The sequence below is a fragment of the Cervus elaphus genome, chromosome 17 (genome assembly GCF_910594005.1).
Source record: "Cervus elaphus chromosome 17, mCerEla1.1, whole genome shotgun sequence".
In the NCBI taxonomy this organism is placed as follows: domain Eukaryota; kingdom Metazoa; phylum Chordata; class Mammalia; order Artiodactyla; family Cervidae; genus Cervus; species Cervus elaphus.
In genome coordinates this window covers 57,726,264-57,749,897 of record NC_057831.1, presented here as the reverse complement: position 1 = coordinate 57,749,897, position 23,634 = coordinate 57,726,264, and the positions used below count along the sequence as shown (strand labels likewise).

Genomic DNA, 23,634 nt, shown 5'->3' with positions numbered 1-23,634 from the left:
ACCAGGCTCCTCTGTCCATGGTATTTTCCAGGCAAGAGTACTGGAGTGAAAGAAGACATACAGATGGCTAACAAACACATGAAAAGATGCTCAACATCACTCATTATTAGAGAAATGCAAATCAAAACCACAATGAGGTACCATTACACGCCAGTCAGGATGGCTGCTATCCAAAAGTCTACAAGCAATAAATGCTGGAGAGGGTGTGGAGAAAAGGGAACCCTCTTACACTGTTGGTGGGAATGCAAACTAGTACAGCCGCTATGGAAAACAGTGTGGAGATTTCTTAAAAAACTGGAAATAGAACTGCCATATGACCCAGCAATCCCACTTCTGGGCATACACACTGAGGAAACCAGATCTGAAAGAGACACGTGCACCCCAATGTTCATCTCAGCACTGTTTATAATAGCCAGGACTTGGAAGCAACCTAGATGCCCATCAGCAGATGAATGGATAAGGAAGCTGTGGTACATATACACCATGGAATATTACTCAGCCGTTAAAAAGAATTCATTTGAACCAGTCCTAATGAGATGGATGAAACTGGAGCCCCTTATACAGAGTGAAGTAAGCCAGAAAGATAAAGAACATTACAGCATACTAACACATATATATGGAATTTAGAAAGATGGTAACGATAACCCTATATGCAAAACAGAAAAAGAGACACAGATGTACAGAACAGACTTTTGAACTCTGTGGGAGAATGTGAGGGTGGGATATTTCAAAAGAACAGCATGTATACTATCTATGGTGAAACAGATCACCAGCCCAGGTGGGATGCATGAGACAAGTGTTCTGGCCTGGTGCACTGGGAAGACCCAGAGGAATCGGGTGGAGAGGGAGGTGGGAGGGGGGATCGGGATGGGGAATACGTGTAAATCTATGGCTGATTCATATCAATGTATGACAAAACCCACTGAAATGTTGTGAAGTAATTAGCCTCCAACTAATATAAAAAAAATAAATTTAAAAAATAAATAAATAAATAAATCTGGAAAAAAAAAAAAAAGAGTACTGGAGTGAGTTGCCATTGCCTTCTCCATCATATGGACTAGGTGGGGTCTTTAATATGTACAATAAAAAGCATTGAATTTTTGTATTATTGACTAACTTGTCTGTCAAGGATCTTCCAAAAGATCATCAATAAATAATCTATTTTCATTCAAAACACTGACTGCTACCTAAAGAGCATCTACTTAAAGAGAATGGCAGCTTTTTTGTTATAATTTTTTGTTAAGGTATACTAAGAGTAAACTGCCTGACAGCTAGATGAATTTTTATATATGTATACATTATAGCAATCACCACCTAGATAAAAATATAGAGTACTTCCAGTACTCAAAAAGCCTCCCTCTTGCCCCTTATTCACGACCCTTACCTATCCCCACTGCTGTCATAGTTTCTATCACCCAAAATTAGTTTTGACTCATCCTGAATTTCATAAAATGAAATCATACAGTATGTACTTCTTTGTGTCTAGCTTTCGTCACTGAACATGTCTATGAGAATCATTCATGTTACTGTGTCAACATGTCTTTTTTTTTTTCTTACTGCTATGTACTATTTCAGTGTACGATTAATCCATTATATAGCCATTCTCTTGCTTATAGACATTTGGGTTACTTGAAGTTTGAATAAATCTGCTATGAATATTCTTGTCTTCGGGTGGACATACGCACTCATTCCTCTCAGATTTCTCCTGCATGTAATACTGAGGAGTAGAACTGTTATGCCATATGAAGGTATACGCTTTGGCAGGTACAGCTGGTTGAGTGGCTGAACCACATTATTACCAGCAATGCACAAGAACCATTTACAAGTGTGTAGTGCTATCATGGGCTTCCTTGGTGGTTCAGTCCATAAAGAATCCACCTGCAATGCAGGAGATCGTCTGCAGCACAGGAGACCTGGGTTCGATCCCTGGGTCTGGAAGTTCCTCTGGAGAAGGAAATGGCAATTCACTCCAGTATTCTTGCCTGGAAAATCCCACGGACAGAGAAGCCAGGTGGGCTATAGTCCATGGGGTTGCGAAGAGTCAGATGTGACTTAGTGACTAAACCACAACCACTACACTGGTATCTAACTATGATTTTAATTTGCACTTCCCTGATGACTAATGGTGCTCAGCACAACTTGCCAACCATCCAAATATTCTCTGCCTGTTCATGTCTTTTGAAAGAGCAGTATCAATGAGTATTTTTTACGTGTTGCCATTTTCTTCCCCAGGTAAACAGACACCTTCAGTCTTAAGAGGTGTCAGGGGAAAAACATCAGAAAATAGTTTGCATGTAGGGTTATGTTATGAAGTTAAGAAATAAACCATACTAACATACAAGTCATCAAATATTAAAGGTAAATCACCATCCACATGTACTAATAAAAAATTTAGATTAACAAACAGTTTTCTAATATAACTATTTCAAATTAGCCTAAAAATTGACATCTACAAATACACTGAAGGTCTATTACCTCAACAAAGCTGGTGGGACAGGGGGAGGGCCCGTAAATCCACGGATATCCAATCTCACCTATTTTATCTGATGTCTCTGATACCTTTTATTATTTGAACGATATAGATATGAAAAAAGACCAAATTCAGCTATTTGACCTGCCTTAGAAAATGACAATAGCTGACAAAAGTGTTCTGATACAAAACTTCAAGTTTTCTGTCTCTATATACACCATAATCTTTCAACTATTTATAGAAAGATAATCAGAAGCGGTAGTACTGCTGGCTAACTCAGCAAAAAGAGAAGACAGTGAAAAATTTTAGTGTGGAGTTTTGTTTTCAAAGAGGCTGAGGTTTCATTCTATCTGCTAAGAATAGCCTGACTGAAGTTAAAAGCAGAGGGACAGGCTACTGCAATCATCAGGCAAGAGGCAATGCAACTTGGACCAGGCCAGTAGTAACAGACTACTAACAAAACGCTGTTGGTTTCAGTAACAGGATTTGCAGATGGAGTGTAAGGGTACCAAAGAAAGAAAGAAGCATCACGGTGAGGTCTGGCCTTAACAACTGTAAGGATGTAGCTGCCAAAACTTAAGATGGAGCAGAAATAAGTTTTGGGTTAGGGAAATATTATCAACAGTTCAGTTTCAACATGTTTTAAATTGGAGATGTCTATTACATAGTCAAGTATAGGTGCTATGCCTGGAGTTCAGAACAGATAAATTTGTGAGTTGCTGGTATATAAACGCTGAAGTTATGAAATCAGATGAGCTCACCAAGAAAGTGAGTACAGATGGAAAGAAGCAGAGGCCACGACTTAACCCTGAGATATCATCATGTGCAAAAGCTCAGGAGATCAGGCAGGAATGAGTTAAGTCTGGGAGAGGGAAAAGGAAGGGGAGAACAAAAGAAATGATGTCCTGGCAACCACCTGGAAAAAAGGACAACGTCTCTAACACTGCAAGTTTTCATTAAGATTACTGAACAATAAGAGCTACAAGGGACCTTTGAGATGACTTTAAAGATAAAAACATGGAGGCATAGAAATTCAACAAATTATAAAGTCACAAATCAGAAGACACCCAGAAAATAGTTAGGTCTGTTCCATAATGCTCAATGTTTAAGTGTGTGGAACACAGATCAAGGAACTGGATCTCAAGAGATGATCCACTGAGGAAGAGGCTTTATTCAGGTGTGCTCTATCAGAATGGAAAAACAAAACCAGCAACTCTTGCCATTCATCCAGTTTCTAAATACACCAACTGACCCATGTGCTAAATGCTGTCATTCCTGTTTTATCTTATTCAGCTTCCATCCTGTCCCTTTCTTGACAAATCAAACACATAACTTGTTTTCTTCCACTCCAATGACTTTTTATCTCTTGTCTGAATTTTTCAATCCAGGCTTTACTCTAAGAGAAATACATAAAACAACTCATTTAAGCTTCTCAATAGCCCTATGAAATAGGCATTAACCTCTTTTTTTTTCAGATAAGGAAATAAAGGCACAAAGACCAGGTAATTCACTCCAGACCACACAAGTCAGTAAACGGCAGGGCCACAATTTTAACCTAACGGTTAAACACTATGCTGCTAGGGAATCAGACAAAATATGTGAAAGCACTGTGCAAATGAAGACACCACCTACAAAGGTGGTGCTTCATAGACTCTTAGAACCTTGTGTTCAATTAGCACAACCTCTAACATTTTGGTGCCTACACTCCACCCAAGTCAGAGCTGATTACTTCAATACTTCAATTTTGTCTTTCAGAAAAATCTTTCAAAGATAGCAAAAGATGAAAATTACCAAAACAACAAACAAAATACAAGATTTTTCAAGATGTAAAGTTAGCATCTGACATTTCCTAATAAATCACTGTTTAAATATAGATTACAATTTCAATTATAACATATTTTCTCTAATGTACTTGAGAGATTTCATCAAGTTTTAAAATTACTTCCCAAATAAGAGAAAGTATAATATGCTTATGCTTATGCTTTGAGGCCAAGTACACATTTAACACTCTAACAGACTTAGAATCATATGAGGCTTGAACATGAATTCAAAATCTCTTACCATTGATCTTTCAGGATATCCAAACAAATAGCCCCTGTGACGGAACTAATATTAGGATGCCATATTTTAGTGATAAACCGGACCTAGAATATAAAGCACATTTGAGTTTTTAAGTAACAGCAAAAAAAAACACAACCATATAATTTAAGTAAAACTTCAAAAAAAAAGAAATCCTCAAGTTTTTTTTTTTTTTTTTTTTAAAAAAAAAGCCCATACTTAACATTACATCATTTTGCCTAGGTCAAGGGATGGATGTAGAAGACAAAGCATTCAGTAAGTTGAATGCTGTCAATGACATACATTCGTTTTAATAAATGCTCAAAGAAACCCACCAATTAATTATAACTAAGGTGTTTATAACTTACCTAGCATAGTGTTAGATGTTATGAGAAATGTAACATGAATTAAGATCTATTTAGGTAGTACATAAAGTCAATACAGATAGCAAATGATGATTTTTTAGTGCAACAAAGGGTGTAGAATAGGTTTGAAGGAAAAAGCAAAATCAATATGTGAAAACAGATGTAGTAGGTGATTGAAAGATTGCTTCTGATTTTCTGTAACAGTTTTTTCTCAAATACTTTAGAAAAATTAACACTTAAAGGTCTACTATTATTTGCCAGGCACTGAGGCTTAAAGTCTAAGAAATTTACCCAATATCAAATCACTAGTTAGCAATAGAAAATACAAACTCACACAATCTCAGATTCTAAATGTACCTGTTTGTCTTAACATGAAAGAGCAAGAAATCAACAAGTGAAAATGCTAACTTTGAAATGAAATCGAGTTCATCAGCTCTTACTTATGAGCTTCTGGAGGAGGAATAGGAGAAGACGGAGGAGGGTTTTATTTGACATGTATATGATAGTCACCTAAGTCAAAATTCTTTAACACTTAATAGATTACTACAAGCCAAACTAAAAGTACCTTACAACAATTATTCATCAGTGTATGCTCCAAAACTAAGCTATTTACGCAAAGTAGCTAAAATATTTATGCTTCTGCTTCTCGTGATCTGTCTATGCTGCGGCTGCTACGTCGCTTCAATTGAGTCCGACTCTGTGCGACCCTACGGACAGAAGCCCACCAGGCTCCTCTGTTCCTGGGATTCTCCAGACAAGAATACTGGAGTGGGCTGCCATTTCCTTCTCCTTGTCTATGCTGCTGCTGCTGCTGCTGCTAAGTCGCGTCAGTCATGTCCGACTCTGTGCGACCCCATAGATGGTAGCCCATCAGGCTCCCCCATCCCTGGGATTCTCCAGGCAAGAATACTATGCTATCTATCCCTATTTCCGCACATACTCACTAACATATGTACCATCTGAAAAAGCACTGTAGGTCACCAATGACTTCAAAATACCTAAAACTAATGGAGACTTTCCACTCCTAGTTCTTTTATAATTCTTAAAAAATTACACTTACTGCTTTCACTGATACCTACTTCTTTCCACCCACAGAACACCATTTCCTTAAAGGAGACTATCATTATGCTCCTGGCTTACTCAACAGTTTACTGACTTTACTGTTTTCAGTTTTGTTCCCTCTAATCCATTTTCTACAATGAAACCAAAGAGCTCTTTAAAACAAACCAGATTCATGACACTACTCACGTAAGGCCTCTTAAGGACTTCTCATTTCCTTTATGTAAGCCCACACTCTTAAACTGGCTCTAGTCTACCTCTCAAACCTCACTATCACCCCACATTCAAAGCAAGTGCTCAATAAGTCCTATTTGCCTCAGGGCCTTCATACATTTCTTCCAATAACACACCTTAATATCCTCTTCTGGCTAACACATACTGATTCTCCAAGTTTCAACTTCCACAACCCCTCTCCTTGACCTGATCCCACAGCACGCTACACTTGTCTGTGTCACAGCACCGATCACACTTCTACAACCTCTCCCACATTAGCCTAGTCTTCCCTCAAATGCATGGTGCCTATTTGCTTAGTAGAGCACTCCAAGCATCTGAGGTGCCTCACACTGAATAAATATACAATTAACATTAAGACAAACTTGTTACTAAAAAGCTAAACATTATCCTTCTCAAATATAGTGAAGATCAAATAAGACCGGCATATAGGGCTCATGTACAAAAAACATTTCTTGGTAACGGATATCACCATGATTTTCACATCGCAATTTTTACCATTTGAGTTCAAAGCTTTATGATGATATGAGATAACAATAAGCCACAATTTCAGTGACACAAGGACAGCAAAGTGTTTTGAGTTTCAGTATTTTCAACAAGATTAGAAAAAAAAGAAAATTTCTTTTTTGGTCACACCCACAAGGCATGCAGGATTTTAGTTCCCTTACCAGGGAACAAACCTGTGCCCCATGCAGTGGGAGCGCGAAGTCTTAAGCACTGGAGCACCAGGGAAGTCCCAAGGAAAACAGAATTTTAAACATCTACTACTGAAGATGTCAAAAGGCTTATGATTTCGGCTGATGATCTAAGGATGTGTAAATTGTATATTGCTTTTTAAAGAATCTTCAGTAAATGATTCTCAGTAGACTCTACATGAAAACTAATATGCACATTATTATTAATATGTGAAATTATTAAACTTTATTTCTTTGTACTACAATCTACAATTAGGAACAAGGAACTCTGAATTTGGAGATAATAATAAAGAGAATAATTTTCAAAGTTGCTCCATTATCTACTAGTACAGATATAACTGTCCTGTAAGTAGTTCTCTGTGTGGTCTTCCACACTTTTTTTTTAATTGGAGGATAACTGCTTTACAATGCTGTGTTGATTTCTGCCGTACAACAACGTGAATCAGCCATAAGTATACACATATCCTCTCCCTCTTGACTCACCCTCCCACCCCACCCCTCTAGGTCTTTACAGAGCACCAGGCAGAGCTCCCTGTGTCTGCAGCCACAAAATTAAAAGACTCTTGTTTCTTGTAAGAAAAGCTAGGACAAACCTAGACAGCGTTTTAAAAAGTAAAGACATTATTTTGCTGACAAAGATCCGTATAACGAACGCTACGGCTTTTCCAGTAGTCACGTAGGAACCTGAGAGCTGGACCGTGTGCTGAAGGCTGAGTGCTGAACAACTGACTGACGGCTTTGAGCTGGTGCTGGAGAAGACTCTCAAGAGTGCCACGGACAGCAAGGAGATCAAACCAGCCCATCCTAAAGGAAATCAGTCCTGAATATTCATTGGAAGAACTGATGCTGAAGCTGAAGCTCCAATACTTTGGCCACCCGATGCGAAGAGCCTGATGCTGGGAAAGATTGAGGGCAGGAGAAGAAGAGGGCGACAGAGGATGTGATGGATGGATGGCATCACCAACTCAATGGACATGAGTTTGAGCAAACTCCAGGAGAGAGTGAACGATAGGGAAGCCTGACATGGTACAGTCCACGGGGTTGCAAAGAGTCTGACATGACTGAGCGACTGAACAACAACAAAAACAAACAGTACTAAAATACTTACACAAATAACAAGTCAAGCTTCCTTATTTTCACAAGTGAAACCAATAACAGCACCATCTGGATAACTTGACAACAATCATTAATTTTGAGGAGCTCTTAAAGAATTTAGAAACAAAAATCTTAATGCCATGTACCTAATGTAAGCAGACTGAAGTGGAGGGAGGAGACTGCTCCTCACTCGCTATATTGGTAACAAACCATCATCAGCAATCTTATCTCCTCCTACAGGATGCAGCCTATGTTTTTACAGTCTTTAATTCAACAAAAGTTTCACCTTCTACCTCATGGTAGATATGAAATCTATTTCCATCAGGAATTTCCAGTTTCAAGCTTGGAACTCATGAGAGTTACAATATTAAACCTGCTTTAACTAACTTGTACAAAAGAAAATGCTATTTTAAATATACATATGCAGAAGAGAAGACTCAGTAAAGGCTATTACCATTGGTATTTATACTCAATTTCACATTTAAGAGTGTATTTGTAACACCAAGGAAAAAGAAGAAAATTCACAATCTAATCTCGAATAATCAGTTGGACAAATCACTGAACTAGTTTTCCTAATTTAACGAGTTTTTCATTAATAGAGTATATATTACAATTTACTTTTAAGTATGCATTGAATCAAACTCCTTCTACACTATATTCAGCTGACTCAAAGATATATCTTCTCTGTCCAGAAGTAAACCTTCTGCTCTTGAGGGTCAATAGTTTATTGCAAAAAAAAAAAATGAGCAGAAAATTCTCTGTGACCATGTTAAAATAAATCAATGTAAGCGTTCAATCTGGTGCAATTTTGTCTGCACAGCATTGAGAATTTAACAGTTTCAATACTTTAATCTCATAAAGTTTAAAATTAAATCTGAGGGGCTTGCTTGGTGGCACAGAGGATAAGAATCTACCTACTAATGCAGTGGACACAAGTTCGATCCCTGGTGCAGGAAGATTCCACACGCCTGGAGCAAACAAGCCCACAAGCAGCAGCTACCAAGCGCCACATGCTAAGCCTGCTGAGCTTGTGTGCCACAGCTACTGAAGCCTGAGCTCCACAAGAGACGCCACCGCAGTGAGAAGCCCCCTCTCACCAGCTAGAGACAGGCCTTGCAAAGCAACAAAGACCCAGCACAACCAAAAGTCAAGTATTTTTTTAAAAACAGACTTCTGGAGAACAGATTGGCAAGCATCCAAGACATGTAAGGTGATTATTAAAAAAAAAATGAAACCTGAGGCTATGTATTAAACATATCTGAACTTAACTATGCAAGAAATTTACACAATTATTCCCCACTCTTCCCATTATATTTACCAAGCAGTAAAAATTCAAATTTAATATAGGAAATATCCAGAACATATTTATCATACATTAATTACCATTTACTGCAAAAGCATAATACCATAAATTAGAGGAGGACTGCATTTAAAATGATACTAAATTCCAACTACAACTGGTTGAAGCCAAGAAAAGCAAATTTGGGCTGACTGAAGGAAGACTTTTCTAAATCTTGAAGCTACCTCAATATGGAATAACTGGAATTAAGACAGTAGTGGCCTGAAAAGCAACATGAGCTATCAACAGTAGCAAAAACATCAGACAGACCTCAGTTCTTATGTTTTTAGTCTATTTTTCTAAAAAATGGTGGAAAGAGGAAGGGTTAAAATAGTGATGTCAAAGATTAAATGAAATAATGTATCAAGTGCCTAAAACAGAGCTAGGACTAGACATCACTCTGGATTTAGATTTATACACTATACATGGACATCACCAGATGGTCAATATTGAAATCAGATTGATTTTATTCTTTGCAGTCAAAGATGGAAAAGCTCTACACAGTTAGCAAAAACAATCGCTGGAGCTGAATGTGACTCAGATCATGAGCTCCTTATTGCAAAATTCAGATTTAAATTGAAGAACATAGGGAAAACCACTAGGCCATTCAGGTATGATCTAAATCAAACCTCTTATGATTACACAAATAGATTCAAGGAATTAGATCTGTAGACAGAGGGCCTGAAGAACTATGGTCAGAGGTTTGTAATACTGCACAGGAGGCAGTGACTAAAACCATCCCAAAGAAAAAGAAAGGCAAGAACACAAAGCAGTTGTCTGAGGAGGCCTTAGAAGAGCTGAGAAAAGAAGAGAAGTGAAAGGCGAAGGAGAAAGAGAAAGATATACTCAACTGAAGGCAGAGTTCCAGAGAACGGCAAAGCGAGGTTCTTAACTGGACAAGGAGAAGAAATACATGAAACAACAGAAAGGGGAAGACTAGAGATCCCGTCAAGAAAATCAGAGATACCAAGGGAACATTGCATGCAAAGACAAGCACAGTAAAGGACAAAAACGACAAGGATCTAACAAGCAGAAGAGATTAAAAAAAGGTGGCAAGAATACACAGAAGAACTACACAAAAAAGGTCTTAATGACTTAGATAAACACTATGGTGTGGTCACTCACCTATAGCCAGACATCCTGGAGTGTGAAGTCAATTGGGCCTTAGGAAGCATTACTACAAACAAAGCTAGCAGATGAAATTCCAGCTGAACTATTTCAAATGCGAAAAGGTGATGCTGTTAAAGTGCCGCACTCAATATACCAGCAAATTTGGAAAACTCAGCAATGGCCACAGGACTGGAAATTATCAATTTTCATTCCAATCCCAAAGAAAGGCATGCCAAAGAATGTTCAAACTACTGTACAACTACTCCTCTCACATGCTAGCAAGGTAATTCTCAAAATCCTTCAAGCTAGGCTTCAGCAGTACGTGAACCAAGAACTTCCAGATGCACAAGCTCGATTTAGAAAAGGCAGAGTAACTGGAGATCAAATTGCCAGCATCTGCTGGATCACAGAGAAAGGGAATTCCAGAAAAACACCTATCTCTGCTTCACTGACTATGCTAAAGCCTTTGACTTTGTGGATCACAACAAACTGGGGAAAATTTTTAAAGACATGGGACTATCAGACCACCTTACCTGCCTCCCGAGGAACCTGTATGCAGCTCAAGCAGCAGCAGAACCGGACATGGAACAATGGACTGGTTCAAAATTGGGAAAGGAGTTTGTCAAGGCTATAGATTGCCACCCTGCTTATTTAACTTTCATGCAAAGCACATCATGCAAAATGTCGGACTGGATGAATCAAGCTGGAATCAAGATTGCCAAGAGAAATATCAACAACCTCAGATATGCAGATAATTCGACTCTACTGGCAGAAAGCAAAAAGGAACTAAAGAGCGTCTTAATGAGGGTGAAAGAGGAGAGTGAGAAAGCTGGCTTAAAACAGCATTCAAAAAACTAAGATCATAGCATCTGGTCCCATCATTTGATGTAAATAGATGTGAAAAGGGGGGAAACAGTGGCAGATTTTATCTTTGTGAGCTCCAAAATCACTGCAGACATTGACTGCAGCCATGAAATTAAAAGACTCTTGCTCCTTGGAAGAAAAGCTAGGACAAGTCTAGACAGTATATCAAAAAGCAGAGACAATATTTTGCCAATAAAGGTCCATATCCATATAGTTAAAGCTATGCACAGATGTGAGAGTTGGACCATAAAGAAGGCTGAGTGCCAAAGAATCAATGCTTTTGAACTGTGGTGCTGGAGAAGACTCCAGCAGTCCCTAGGACAGCACAGAGAACAAACCCGTCAATCCTAAAGGAAACCCAACGCTGAATATGCATCAGAAGGACAGATGCTGAAGCTGAAGCTCCAATATTTGGCCACCTGATGCAAAGAAGTGACTCATGGAAAAGAGCCTGATGCTCAGAAAGACTGAGGGCAGAAGAGGGCAGCAGAGGATGAGATGGTTGGATGGCATCCATCAACTCAATTGACTTGAGTTTGAGCAAACTCCAAACTCCAGGAGATAGTGAAGGACAGGGAAGCCTGGCATGCTGCAGTCCATGGGGTTGCAAAGAGTCAGACATGACTTAGCGACTGAATGAAAACAATAGAGGGAAATAAAAACTTTTATTGAGACAATAATCCATCCTCATATAAAGCGCACTTCTTGGTGGTAAGTATATTGAGTTGTGCAACCGCCACCAAAATATAATTTTTGACCATTTCAACACCTCAAAAATAATTATGTAACCACCAGTAGTCACTCCCCATTCCTTCATACTCCTCCAGCCTTAAGCAACCTTTTTTCTCTATGATTTTCCTCTTCTAATGTTCTTGTAAATGACATTATACAATGTGTGGCTTTTTACGCCTGGCCTTTTCATTTAGGATGATGTTTTCAAAGTTCATCTATCTTATAGCACATAGCAGCCTGTTCATCTTTATAAATAGATGTGGTAAATAAACCACATTTAATTTTCCCATTAAGTTGATGGACATTTAGAGAGCTTCCACTTTTTGGCAGTTATGAATTAGTGCTGGTATGAACACTTGTGTACAAGTTGTTGTAAGGACACATTATCATTTCTGTTGAGTAGATATCTAGAACTGCTATGTGCTATACGAAAGGAAAGGTGAGCACTGCCCTTGATAAAGACAGAAGAGGCTCTAGAGCCTGACCACGTGCATATGGTTAAGGCACTACCACCTACTTCACTGCATCTAGCCATCATGTTTTTCGGTAAAAAATAATGCTGGCTAATATTTACAGCATACTGTTCTAAGTATTGTATTTTACTGAACCGCAGGTACCATCAAGTATTCAATACACCATTATTTTATATACGATGAGAAAGAAAAAAACTGGGCCAATTAAATTATCTCATCCACTAAAAGATATACCCTGATTTGAGAAATATTAAAAAATGTCTCATAGAATTACTGAAATACTATTTTTTAAATGGACTACTCCTTTGAAATGATTTTACAAATGAAGAAACACCTTAGACAACTTGCCTAAGATCAAAAAGTCTGTCAAATGCTGTAAGATCTGAACTCTTATTCTTGTTTTTTATGGGCTCCAAAATCACTGCAGATGGTGATTGCAGCCATGAAATTAAAAGACGCTTACTCCTTAGAAGGAAAGTTATGACCAACCTAGACAGCATATTAAAAAGCAGAGACATTACATTGCCAACAAAGGTCCGTCTAGTCAAGGCTAAGGTTTTTCCAGTGGTCATGTATGGATGTGAGAGTTGGACTGTGAAGAAAGCTGAGTGCTGAAAAATTGATGCTTTTGAACTGTGGTGTTGGAGAAGACTCTTGAGAGTTCGTTAGACTGCAAGGAGATCCAACCAGTCCATCCTGAAGGAGATCAGTCCTGGGTGTTCATTGGACTGATGCTGAAGCTGAAGTACTTTGGCCACCTCATGCAAAGAGTTGACTCATTGGAAAAGACCCTGATGGGAGGGATTGGGGGCAGGAGGAGAAGGGGGCAACAGAGGATGAGATGGCTGGATGGCATCACCGACTCGATGGACATGTCTGAGTGAACTCCGGGAGCTGGTGATGGACAGGGAGGCCTGGCGTGCTGCGATTCATGGGGTTGCAGAGAGTCAGACACAACTGAGCAACTGAACTGAACTGAACTGATTCTTGTTCTTGGTAGAGCCACATTCACTGTTTCAGAGATTCTGCCCTTACTCTTTCCTCAGTAGGATCAAGGAAGTAGAGCACAGTAGGCCTTACAAATCTAGTTTCTATTTGACCTCTAACCTTCAGTTCCCTCATTAAGACTGTCTTAGGAAGGCATATAAAATTCTTAGCACAATGCAAGTGACATCTTAATAGTAAAAATATAGTGGGTTTTTTTTAACTTATTTTTTTTAACTTAATATTAAAAATATAGTGGTTTTTTTTTTAACTTAATAGTAAAAATACAGTGTTTGAGAGCAGTCTCTCTTGAGATCTTTTCTTTCTTCCCTCGTTTCCATTAAAAAAAGTATTTTTTAGGCTTGGAGGTCATCCTTATCTCAAAACATTTTAAAATCTTCTCTTAAACTTATAGTATTCTACAATTAACATAAACTAAGTCCTGGGTGTTCATTGGAAGGACTGATGCTGAAGATGAAACTCCAGTACTTTGGCCACCTCATGCCAAGAGTTGACTCACTGGATAAGACCCTGATGCTGGGAGGGATTGGGGGCAGGAGGAGAAGGGGACGACAGAGGATGAGATGGTTGGATGGCATCACCGACTCGATGGACATGGGTTTGAGCAAACTCCGGGAGTTGGTGATGGACAGGGAGGCCTGGCGTGCTGTGATTCATGGGGTCGCAAAGAGTCGGACACGACTGAGCGACGGAACTGAACTGAACTGAAAGAGACTACTACTTATTTTATTTTAATGATAATATTGACAATCAAGATTACCTAGTTGAGGGTAACTAAGATAAGGATGAATATTATGTCACAGATGTAAAATGAAAGTTTAATAGAAGTTCCAATACAAACTATAACACAGATGAGCCTTAAAGACATTAATTTAAGTGAAATACACCAGGTACAAAAGGATAAAAATTGAATGAGTCCACTTAAATGAGGTACCTAGAGTAGACCAAAATACATCAAGTGTAACTGGTTACCAGCATGAGGAAACAGGGAGTTATTATTTAGTAGATGAAAAAAGGTACTGAAAATAGATGGTGGTAATAGATGCAAAACAAAGTGAATCTGCTTAATGCCACTAAACTGTACACTTACAATTGGTTAAGGTAATAAGTTTTATGTTTACTTACCATAATAAAAAAATCAATCAGGTTCATCAGAAAATAGATGAACATAAATAACAGAGAAACAGGCACCTCACAATGTCAGGTGACACAACTTTACCCTGAAACTTCCATTATCTTGTCTATTCTTAAACAGAGGACAACCAGTAGGTTGCATGAATGAATTCTGGAAAGACTAATATCATATGCTCAAGGGAGCCTATAGTTTTAGGAATCACAGAAAATACAAAGGTGTATTAAGACATGGTCTTTGACCTCAGGAACACAAAAGCTAGTGAAAGATACACATCACCAAATAATACAATACCTTGATTCATACTATAACTGTGTTAGTATTACATAAATTACATAAAATGCCATTGAGAGTAAAGGGAGGGACACTGTGACAGGCACAGCTTAATGGAGAGAGTGATCCTTTACCCAGACCTCAGAAGAAAACCAGCACTGTCAAAGACAGGGATAATGATTCAAGTGAAAATGACAGAAAAGCGTGAAAGAATAAGCATTATACAAACAGCAAATAATCTAGGTTGGAAAATGAAACCGATTTTGTGGGTGAAACTGGCAGAAGATTAGGCTGGAAAAGACCACAGAGGCACGTTATAGGAGATTTTAAATGCCCATCGCTATAAGGGGTTTAGACTATTAACAGGGAAAGAGAAGAAACAAAACATGATAAAAAATGCACTTTAGGAAGATTTACAGTACAGCACTACAAAGAATGAACATTAGTGGTAAAAATGAAACGGTGATTAAGTAACAGGCAAAACAGGGGACGTAATAAAGCTGAAAGCCTGAACTAAAATGGTGATGATAGCAAAAGTAAAGACGTAAAGGAAGGAGTTCAGTCAAATGTAAGTTTAGGTTAGTTCCACTTGTTATACACAATCCTAGGTTATTCTGTTTCCTCTTTTAATATTTATCACAATTGCAGTGATTTGTTCACTTTTTTCGTCCCACTAGAACATGAGCTCCATGACAGCAAGGACAGTAAAAGCTTTATTTATTGTTATACTGGCACAAAGCATTCAAATAAATGTTGAATAAATCCAGAATACACTATTCCCTAAAAAAAAATATATATATATATATATATACACACACACACACACACACACACACACACACACATATATTTCTTTGAGGCAAATAAAAATTTATATAAGATTCTCTAAATTTGGGGCACTGCAAGTTTTTCCAGACCTAGAATTTAAGCCATTGTCTGATACATATCTTGTTCCTGTCTAAATACACTACTAGCTGCCTCTAAGTAAGCTTGCTTTTCATTCTAATTCCAGAAGCAAATCACCATTACCTTAAACCTTGTCCACACCAAACTTACACAGCAAACACACACACACAAAAAAAATCTGTAATTTTAATAAATACTAAAGTATATATTAATTAAACGAACCAAGACATATAGTTCATGCATAAAAATGGGCTTACCATACCTTAGGGGGATTAAATGGATATGTTTCTGGTATTTTAATCTCTAGTTGATATCTTCCTCCTAAAAAATGGGGAAAACAGAAAGTTAAGAATGTTGCTTGTCTCAAATATGTGAAGCCAAATATAGTGATAGAACTTTTCAAAACATATACTATGTTATATTCAATTACAACAGATTCACTTTAAAGTTGAAACCCAAAAAGGAAACAGACAAAATATTACTAGTTTTTAATATAAAGGTCACATACAGAATACCCATTTTATACAACCGATATTAGCTTATCAGTGAATAATTGGACTAGAGATGGATGAATACATTAAATCTATAGACAATCCAACACCAAAGAATTCACTGGAACAATTAGAGAGTACAGGTTCTATCTGCTTTTGCTTCCTTTAATCCACACTGAAAAAAAGCTGCTAAATAAGACAAAAAAATGGAAAGAAAAAAGGAAAGAAGGAAGGGAAGTATAAAGGCACAGAAGGTACAGAGAATAAAGATACACAGATTATGTCATGAGCTGAAAAAAATCTATATCGAGCTGGTTCTCAAATGTGAAACTGTCCCAAACTTTTATTTGGGACATAAAATACCAATACTTCTCGTTAAAATTTAAAAAACAAAATTCAACAATAAGACAAGAGGTAGGCACAAAGACAAAAACCTACTCTCTTCCTCTAAATAGGTATATAAAATGCAAAACTTTACAAAGAGATTGTTCTAACCAGTAATATATACACAGTAGGCAACATACTGGTATGAAGTTATCTTAAGCAACTAGCAGCTAAACAGGGCATTTTTAAAAAAAAGTTTATCTAGCTTTCCATACTAAGATATTAAAAGGGAGGCTAACTGCCCCTCAGGAAACTCTGAAGGGGGAGTCTTGCACTGGACTTCAGACTGGATTTGAGTCATAACTCTCAAGAAACTTCTAATTCTAAAATTTTATGTTCCATTAACATAGAGTATTTACCATTCCAAAATACAACAAACAAAACTGTGCCAGTGAAATAGTTATATATAAAACTACGCCTTGGATTTGCTTCAAAATAGTGAAGTGATGACTTAGATCAAAGACTAGCCATGAACTGACAGCTATTAACACTGGCTGATGAGTACATGGAAGTTTCTTTATACTCTTTGCCTTCTGTATGTATCTGAAATTTTCCAGGGTAAAAAGTAATAAAATACAAGCAGTAACTGTGCACTAGGAACAGTATCGATTTCACACTCGATACACTCAGTCCTCAGCATATCCTGCACTTCTTTCACTCTTAGGAATAAATGAGTGCAGGTCTGAAAATAAAAGAAGCAGTTCACTTGGTACCACTTTCTCTGCCCGTTTTGGTTCCAATTCTTCTTTTCCTGCTTATTCTTTTTAATAGAATCTCAGACTGACTGATACACAAGCAGAACTAGAGGCCTGAGGCACAGAGCACATGACAGCAGTGAAACAGGAAGCAAAGAAGTCAAAGAAACAAAAGGAAAAAACAGGTGAGAGAGCGGGACCTCAGGAAATGTTCGTGTACACAGAGCTAGCTTTCTGTTCAGAGCTATAAATGTTAGCTTCAAATATAGGTATAATAAATTTGGCCTGAGTAATATGTAGAGTCTTCTCTTTCCTTCCTAGGAACTTTACTTTTTTCTATTAAATTTCAAATTACTGTCTCTATAACTTTTCATATAAGGCTCTTCCTTCCTGAATGTCCAAAACAATCTCTTAGGAGCAGTATGAGAGCCCTGAAATACTACAGAAATAATGCTGGACCCTTGAGTCCCCCAAATTCTATTTCTACTCCATATGCTGTTAGTATGCTCTGTCTCACATTATTGACAACTTCAATATATAATCAATACAGCATTAACTGCAACATTATTTGATATATATCAGAACAACACAACTAAGAGAGCTTTATAATATTCAATAACTACATTACTATCATAACAGCTTTCACTATAAAATATTTACTTCTTGAAGAATAGTTTTTAATATTAAACATCTATTATCTTTAAATTTAACTTAGTCCAAAGGGAAGCTGGGGTAGCAGTGAGATTTTTTTTTAAACATCAAGAATGATTCTGTAAATTTAAAACAGCTCTTAGGGAGAAAGGCTCAAGAACTAAATTGTTCCTTTGCCACTGAGCCATTAAGGCAAAAGAAAATTGAGGTAACATATACAATAACATGGTCATTTTAACTCAATCTGATTACTTTCTACACTACATAAAATAGCTGCCTGATTTCTTAATGATGGCTATTAACAATTTAACATTCCCATGTAAACTTTTGCTTTAGCTATTGAGATTAAAAAAAAAAAAAAAAAAAAAAACCCTTCAAAATTTAGCAAGAGCCCTGAGATACACATTATCAAAATATTTTATCCCATTCATGTTGCAAAAAAAAGTATCTAAGCTAATGCCGTTGCTCAACTGATGTTTTTCTTAAACAAAATGTACTTCTCTTCAATAGTTTTATAAGAATACAATTTAAGTTAATCTACTTCAAATACATATCCAAGAAGCATATTAAAACTAATGTTATCAAACATTAATGTCTCAGTGGCAGCAGCAGAAATAAGCACTTAAAAATGACCAAGCTTGTTTCTAACTAATGAATGTGGTATAGTTATAACTTAATCATCCTGCAAGTAGGTGTGTACTGTCCAATTTTTAAAAACTTCATGTACCTTTATTAAGAGTTGCTAAGAAGGTAACAAACTCTCTGTTTAGTTCAGGAGCTCTCTTGTTTATAAATATCAATTCACTGGAAGAGCTGCAGGGTGATAATGCTACTGCCCTACTATCTTTTAAAAACATACCTAAACAACCTAAAAAAAGCAATTCAAGAATATTTATCATGTATGCTTTCAGAAGAAGTTAGCTTCAGAAGAAGCCAGTATATCATAAGTAACATCTGCTACTAAGGACTAACTTGATTTTTGCAAGATAACTCAAGATCTCTTCTCCATCTAACAACTGTCAAAAGGACTACACGAATATTTTGAATAGCCATTCATGAAAGAATTCAGATGAGGCCTGGCATACACTATAAAAAATTAAGTAAGTCTAGAAATGGCTCATATGAACTATAAAACAAAAAATGAAATTATACCATTTCAGATTTGGTAGAATGAGCTAATGATATTTTAGGGCCTTTAAAAATTCAAATGAAAACAAATAGTCTAGGACGCTGGATTTTTCTGAAAAACTTTAACTTATTGTTCATTACAGAATTATAGAACCACTACATTCAAAAGAGACATCACCACCACTTCCAACATTCAATCAATCCTGATTTATTCAAGAGTAGAAAGAGATTAGGAAAAAAGGCTTTGGAGTCAAAGGCTATTAGGGACTCAAATCCCAGCTGTGCGCTGAGATGTCTTAAACAGTTACCTAACTTTCCTGAGCTTAAGTTTCCTCATCTATGAAACAGTGATAACCGTACTTACCTCATAAGATATGTTTTAAGGACTGAATGAGCAAAGACACATAAACCTCTAATAAGTAAAAGCTCAATAAATGCTATGACTACAATATTACAGGACTTCTATCAAATATGTGAATGCCTACTACATGCAAGAATCCTGGCTATGCCATATAAACTCAAATATATAATATTATTTACTACTGAAGATCTGCCTAATGAGTGGATAAAAAGCTTACAAAGCTTCTTTCTGTATCTTACCACCCCAATTCCATGGTCTAAAGTATAAAGACTTAATTTGTGAACAGAGTTCAGGAAAACTGCCTCCTTTCTTTACTATGTGCTTGAAATGACCACTTAAAAGCTTTCCTGAATAAAGAAAATTAAATATTTGGAATACAGCCTGTATAAAGACATATGAGTGAATTACATGCTAAATGACAAACAGGGAAGAGGAACTTTGCTTTAAAAAATAAACCTAAGTCAGAAATTTAAGACAAAGTTTGTTACAGATACCATATGAAGGGTAACTGAGAGTTCATGTAAGTTAAAAGGTTTAACATGCTAGATGTAAATTTAATTTTACACTGTTAAATTCTAACATAATATAACCTGTAGCTTAGTTCTACTGAATCTGTTTTGGGAAAAGAAAAAAGTTAGCTAAAATTCAGTAAGAAAATCAGTCTAGCTAAGTATCTGAATTTATTATTTAAAAACTGCTGTATATATCCTTAAGCCAAATGAAGTTACCTTCCATGTAGTTTATAAATGCTTAAGATTATTCTGATTTAGTGTTTCAGATAAGTTCTAATACGCACAATATTTTGATACAGAAAAAAGTACTTGCCTTCATATGGTGTGTCTGGAGGTCCTGCTATTTCTCCTCTTAATTCTGTAAAATTCTCATCTACAAGATCTACTTTAATTTGATTTTTGCTCGTCTTAAAAATAAACAGAAAATAAATGTTAGTTATATCACCAAGGAAAAAACCTATTTTTATTAAAGTATTACTTATAAAAATTTTTTGAAACCCGTTCTTTCATAAGCTTATCTACTCTAGTAAAAATAATATTGTCATCTTCAAGAACGTAATGAGCCAATTTGAAGAATACTTAAAAACACTAACAAAATTTAACTGCAATGTTTTTAATGACATTACACCACTTTGAATAATAGTACAATGTCCTGTTGACTTTATTATAGGAATGCTTAGAGAAAACTAGCTAACACCTATTTTATACCTGCCAAATTCATGTGTATTAGATCCAAAGTGATAATTCTACTCATCTATAGATGAATACTGCCATTTGATACCCTGGGCTACATGGGTTAGAGACAAAAAGAAAATTCAGGGTCATTATAACTCATTTAGGCTATACACGCTCATTTAAATTTCTAGGTGTGTAGATTAACTGAAAATATTACACCATCAAGCAGGATGATGTAAGCCCTAAGCATCTAGTTAATATCCCTTTCCACACAATTTCCTGAAGCCTAAATGTCTCACTAGAATCTTCCAATGCCTTCCTCAATCTGTTTTTCTGCTTAGTTTACTTCAGTGGCAATTACTTACTTTTAAAAACAGATTTTTATATTTATCTACATCTACGATATTTTGTACGTTTCTCAAAGTACTGTCATATCAATCTTATCACTTCAATCTCTCAATGATCTTTAACAATCCATTCTCATAGTAAATAATGATTGTGTCAGAAAACCCTCCAGTGGGATTCACTTCATTGGTCACATGCACTTGCTTGCAAATGGGCTCTCTACTTAGATTTTGTAACCTTCACTAGTATCTTACTGGTCTATTCACCTAACACAATAATCCTCCCCTTTTCTCAATGTTTAAAACCATAATTCCTCAAAATACAGGTTTTGTTTTCATTTTCTTGGTTAGGATTTTTATATTTATCTACATTTAGTTATTTTGTGGGGCTTCCCATATGGTAAAGAATCCATCTGCCAAGCAGGAGACTCAAGTTCGATCCCTGGGTCGGGAAGAGTCCCTGGAGAAGGAAACAGCAACCCACTTCAGTATTCTTGCCTGGGAAATCTCATGGACAGAGAAGCCTGACAGGCTACAATCCCTGGGGTCACAAAGAGTCAGCTACAACTTAGTTACTAAACAACAACTTACTTTGTACTTTACACTTTATACCTAACTGACACATGTACTCTTACAAAAGAGAGCCCCATAAGATTTCAAAAGAAAATTTTTGTTTTTGAACGTACCTCTTAATCTTGCTTACAGGATGGAAAAATTTAAGAATTACTATTTTAAGGTCTTTAACTGCCCCCATCCCAAAAGAAGATACCATCATTTTCACTTCTAAACAATTTAGTTATCGAATGTTAAGTACAGAAAAAAATATAACTTTCAAATCCAAATTTTAAAGATTTTAATGTGACTTTTATCTTATTTTTAGTAAGAATATAGAGTTAAAAATCTTACTTTATGCATTTTAACTAGAATTAGCTTCACAACCATTTCTGCATTTGAGATTAAAGTATTTCATATTTTTCTGAAGATAATCTTACCCCCAAATTAGATTTAATTATAAATACGCATAATAGGGAACTTCCTCCTATGCCCTAAAAAAAAAGTCATTCATTATCATCATTGATATCTGCAGAAAAGGATGAAATGTACAACTTTAGCAATGGTAAAATACTTTGTTGAGTAAGCACAGGAATGAAGAATGTTAAAATGAAAATCAGAGGTATTAGATGTTCACTGACCAATTTAAGAAGCCAAAAGTGTAACTTATAGACATCTATTTTTCTGCCCTAAGACTTCTAAGGAAAACAAGAGTAAATGGATCTTGCAAATCATGAATGCTTTCAAAGCTCTCTATAGCACCCCACACTATCTGCTTCCTCCAAAGAAGTAAATAACCCTAAAACCGCAGGATACTAAAGGACACTCTTTTTTTTTGGGGGGGGGGAGGGTAGAAAGCAGGCACAAATTAGAAAAGTTGCCCTGCAGATTGCCCCAACTGTCTGATCAGTAAAATGCTAAAGAATTATTGTCATGCCTCTGTTCTTATTTCTGTCCTCATTTCCCCCCAAATTATAACTCAAAGAAAAATAGGTCTTTTTTTTTCACTCCAGGGAAAGAAAACTTTGTGTATAAAAATTTACTACAAAAGCTCAAGAAAACACGCCACCATGAAGAATCCCATTGTAAAGAAGGACTCTGTGTTCTAGAGTCGGTTTTTATGGAAATTTAAAGATGAAGATTTTTCACAGCTTAATTTTTATATCATGCCAATTATTCTTGATTACATTCATACTTTAATGCAAACATCCAGTATTTCACAATCCGAAACTCCAAGACCACTGCCCACACAAACCAACTTAAAATCCCACTTTAAGACTCAGAACTATAAGGGAGAAAGATAGAAAATAGCAAAATGACAGACAATATTTTTAAAAATTACAACTTTTGGATTCAGACAGAAAGTTAATTTCCAGTTCTGCCACTTACTTGTGATGTTAATTCAGGTAAGTCACTTACCATCTAACTCTCAATTTTATTATAAAATGAGAATATACTTCAGAATTAAATGAAAATTTCCTGGATAGAAGTAGCACACATACCCTTCCCCTACAAATATTAATTACAAAAACCTTTGATTTCAAGCCCTGTTTTATAAAAATTATTTCATAGGCCTGTTTTCAAACTAAGAATGGAAACTGCAATTTCTAAAAATAACGTGTTTCTAAATTTTAATGACCAAAACAACCAAGAGAGGCTGAGGCTTTTGGATAAAACCTTCAAGAATGATGCTATCATTATACATTTTTTCTGAGGACAGCTGGAAGGTGCTTCACTATACTTTCTTCTTCCAACTCATCTAAACCCAGTGGAACCTCTAGTTGTCTTGATGTTTCTGATGTTTCCTTGTGGCTCCAATACATTTCCAACACATAAAAGGAAAAGAGATGAAAAGAAGCCACAGCTCCTAATAAACAATTTTTCAATAAACTATTTTATTGATATAACATGCATGAAGTATGCAAAACAGTACACAATACTGAAGTTAATCTGGAAGTGGTATATAAACAAACATTACTGCTAATGAGCAACAGGGCAGAATTTAAAGCAATTCTGGTAGATTCTCAAAACCAA

At 36.4% G+C, this 23,634-nt stretch overlaps 1 protein-coding gene and 1 non-coding gene across 5 annotated transcripts in view; one reads left to right on the top strand and one right to left on the bottom strand.

Annotated features, from left to right (window-relative positions):
- UBE2K (ubiquitin conjugating enzyme E2 K) overlaps window positions 1-23,634 on the bottom strand; it is a 73,556-nt gene that overhangs the window by 11,599 nt on the left and 38,323 nt on the right. For 2 of the 4 annotated variants that reach the window (XM_043870823.1, XM_043870822.1), the window contains exons 2-4: window positions 20,343-20,436; window positions 16,070-16,128; window positions 4,532-4,614 (exon numbers count right to left, since the gene is read on the bottom strand). In XM_043870823.1, coding sequence (XP_043726758.1) covers window positions 4,532-4,614; window positions 16,070-16,128; window positions 20,343-20,436 — 236 coding nt within the window. The remainder of the gene's footprint in view (window positions 1-4,531; window positions 4,615-16,069; window positions 16,129-20,342; window positions 20,437-23,634) is intronic. The other 2 variants (XM_043870825.1, XM_043870824.1) reach the window with 2 other exon arrangements.
- On the top strand, window positions 12,439-12,561 carry LOC122673655. Its single transcript, XR_006334777.1, has one exon. It is a non-coding gene; the product is annotated as a U6atac minor spliceosomal RNA (small nuclear RNA).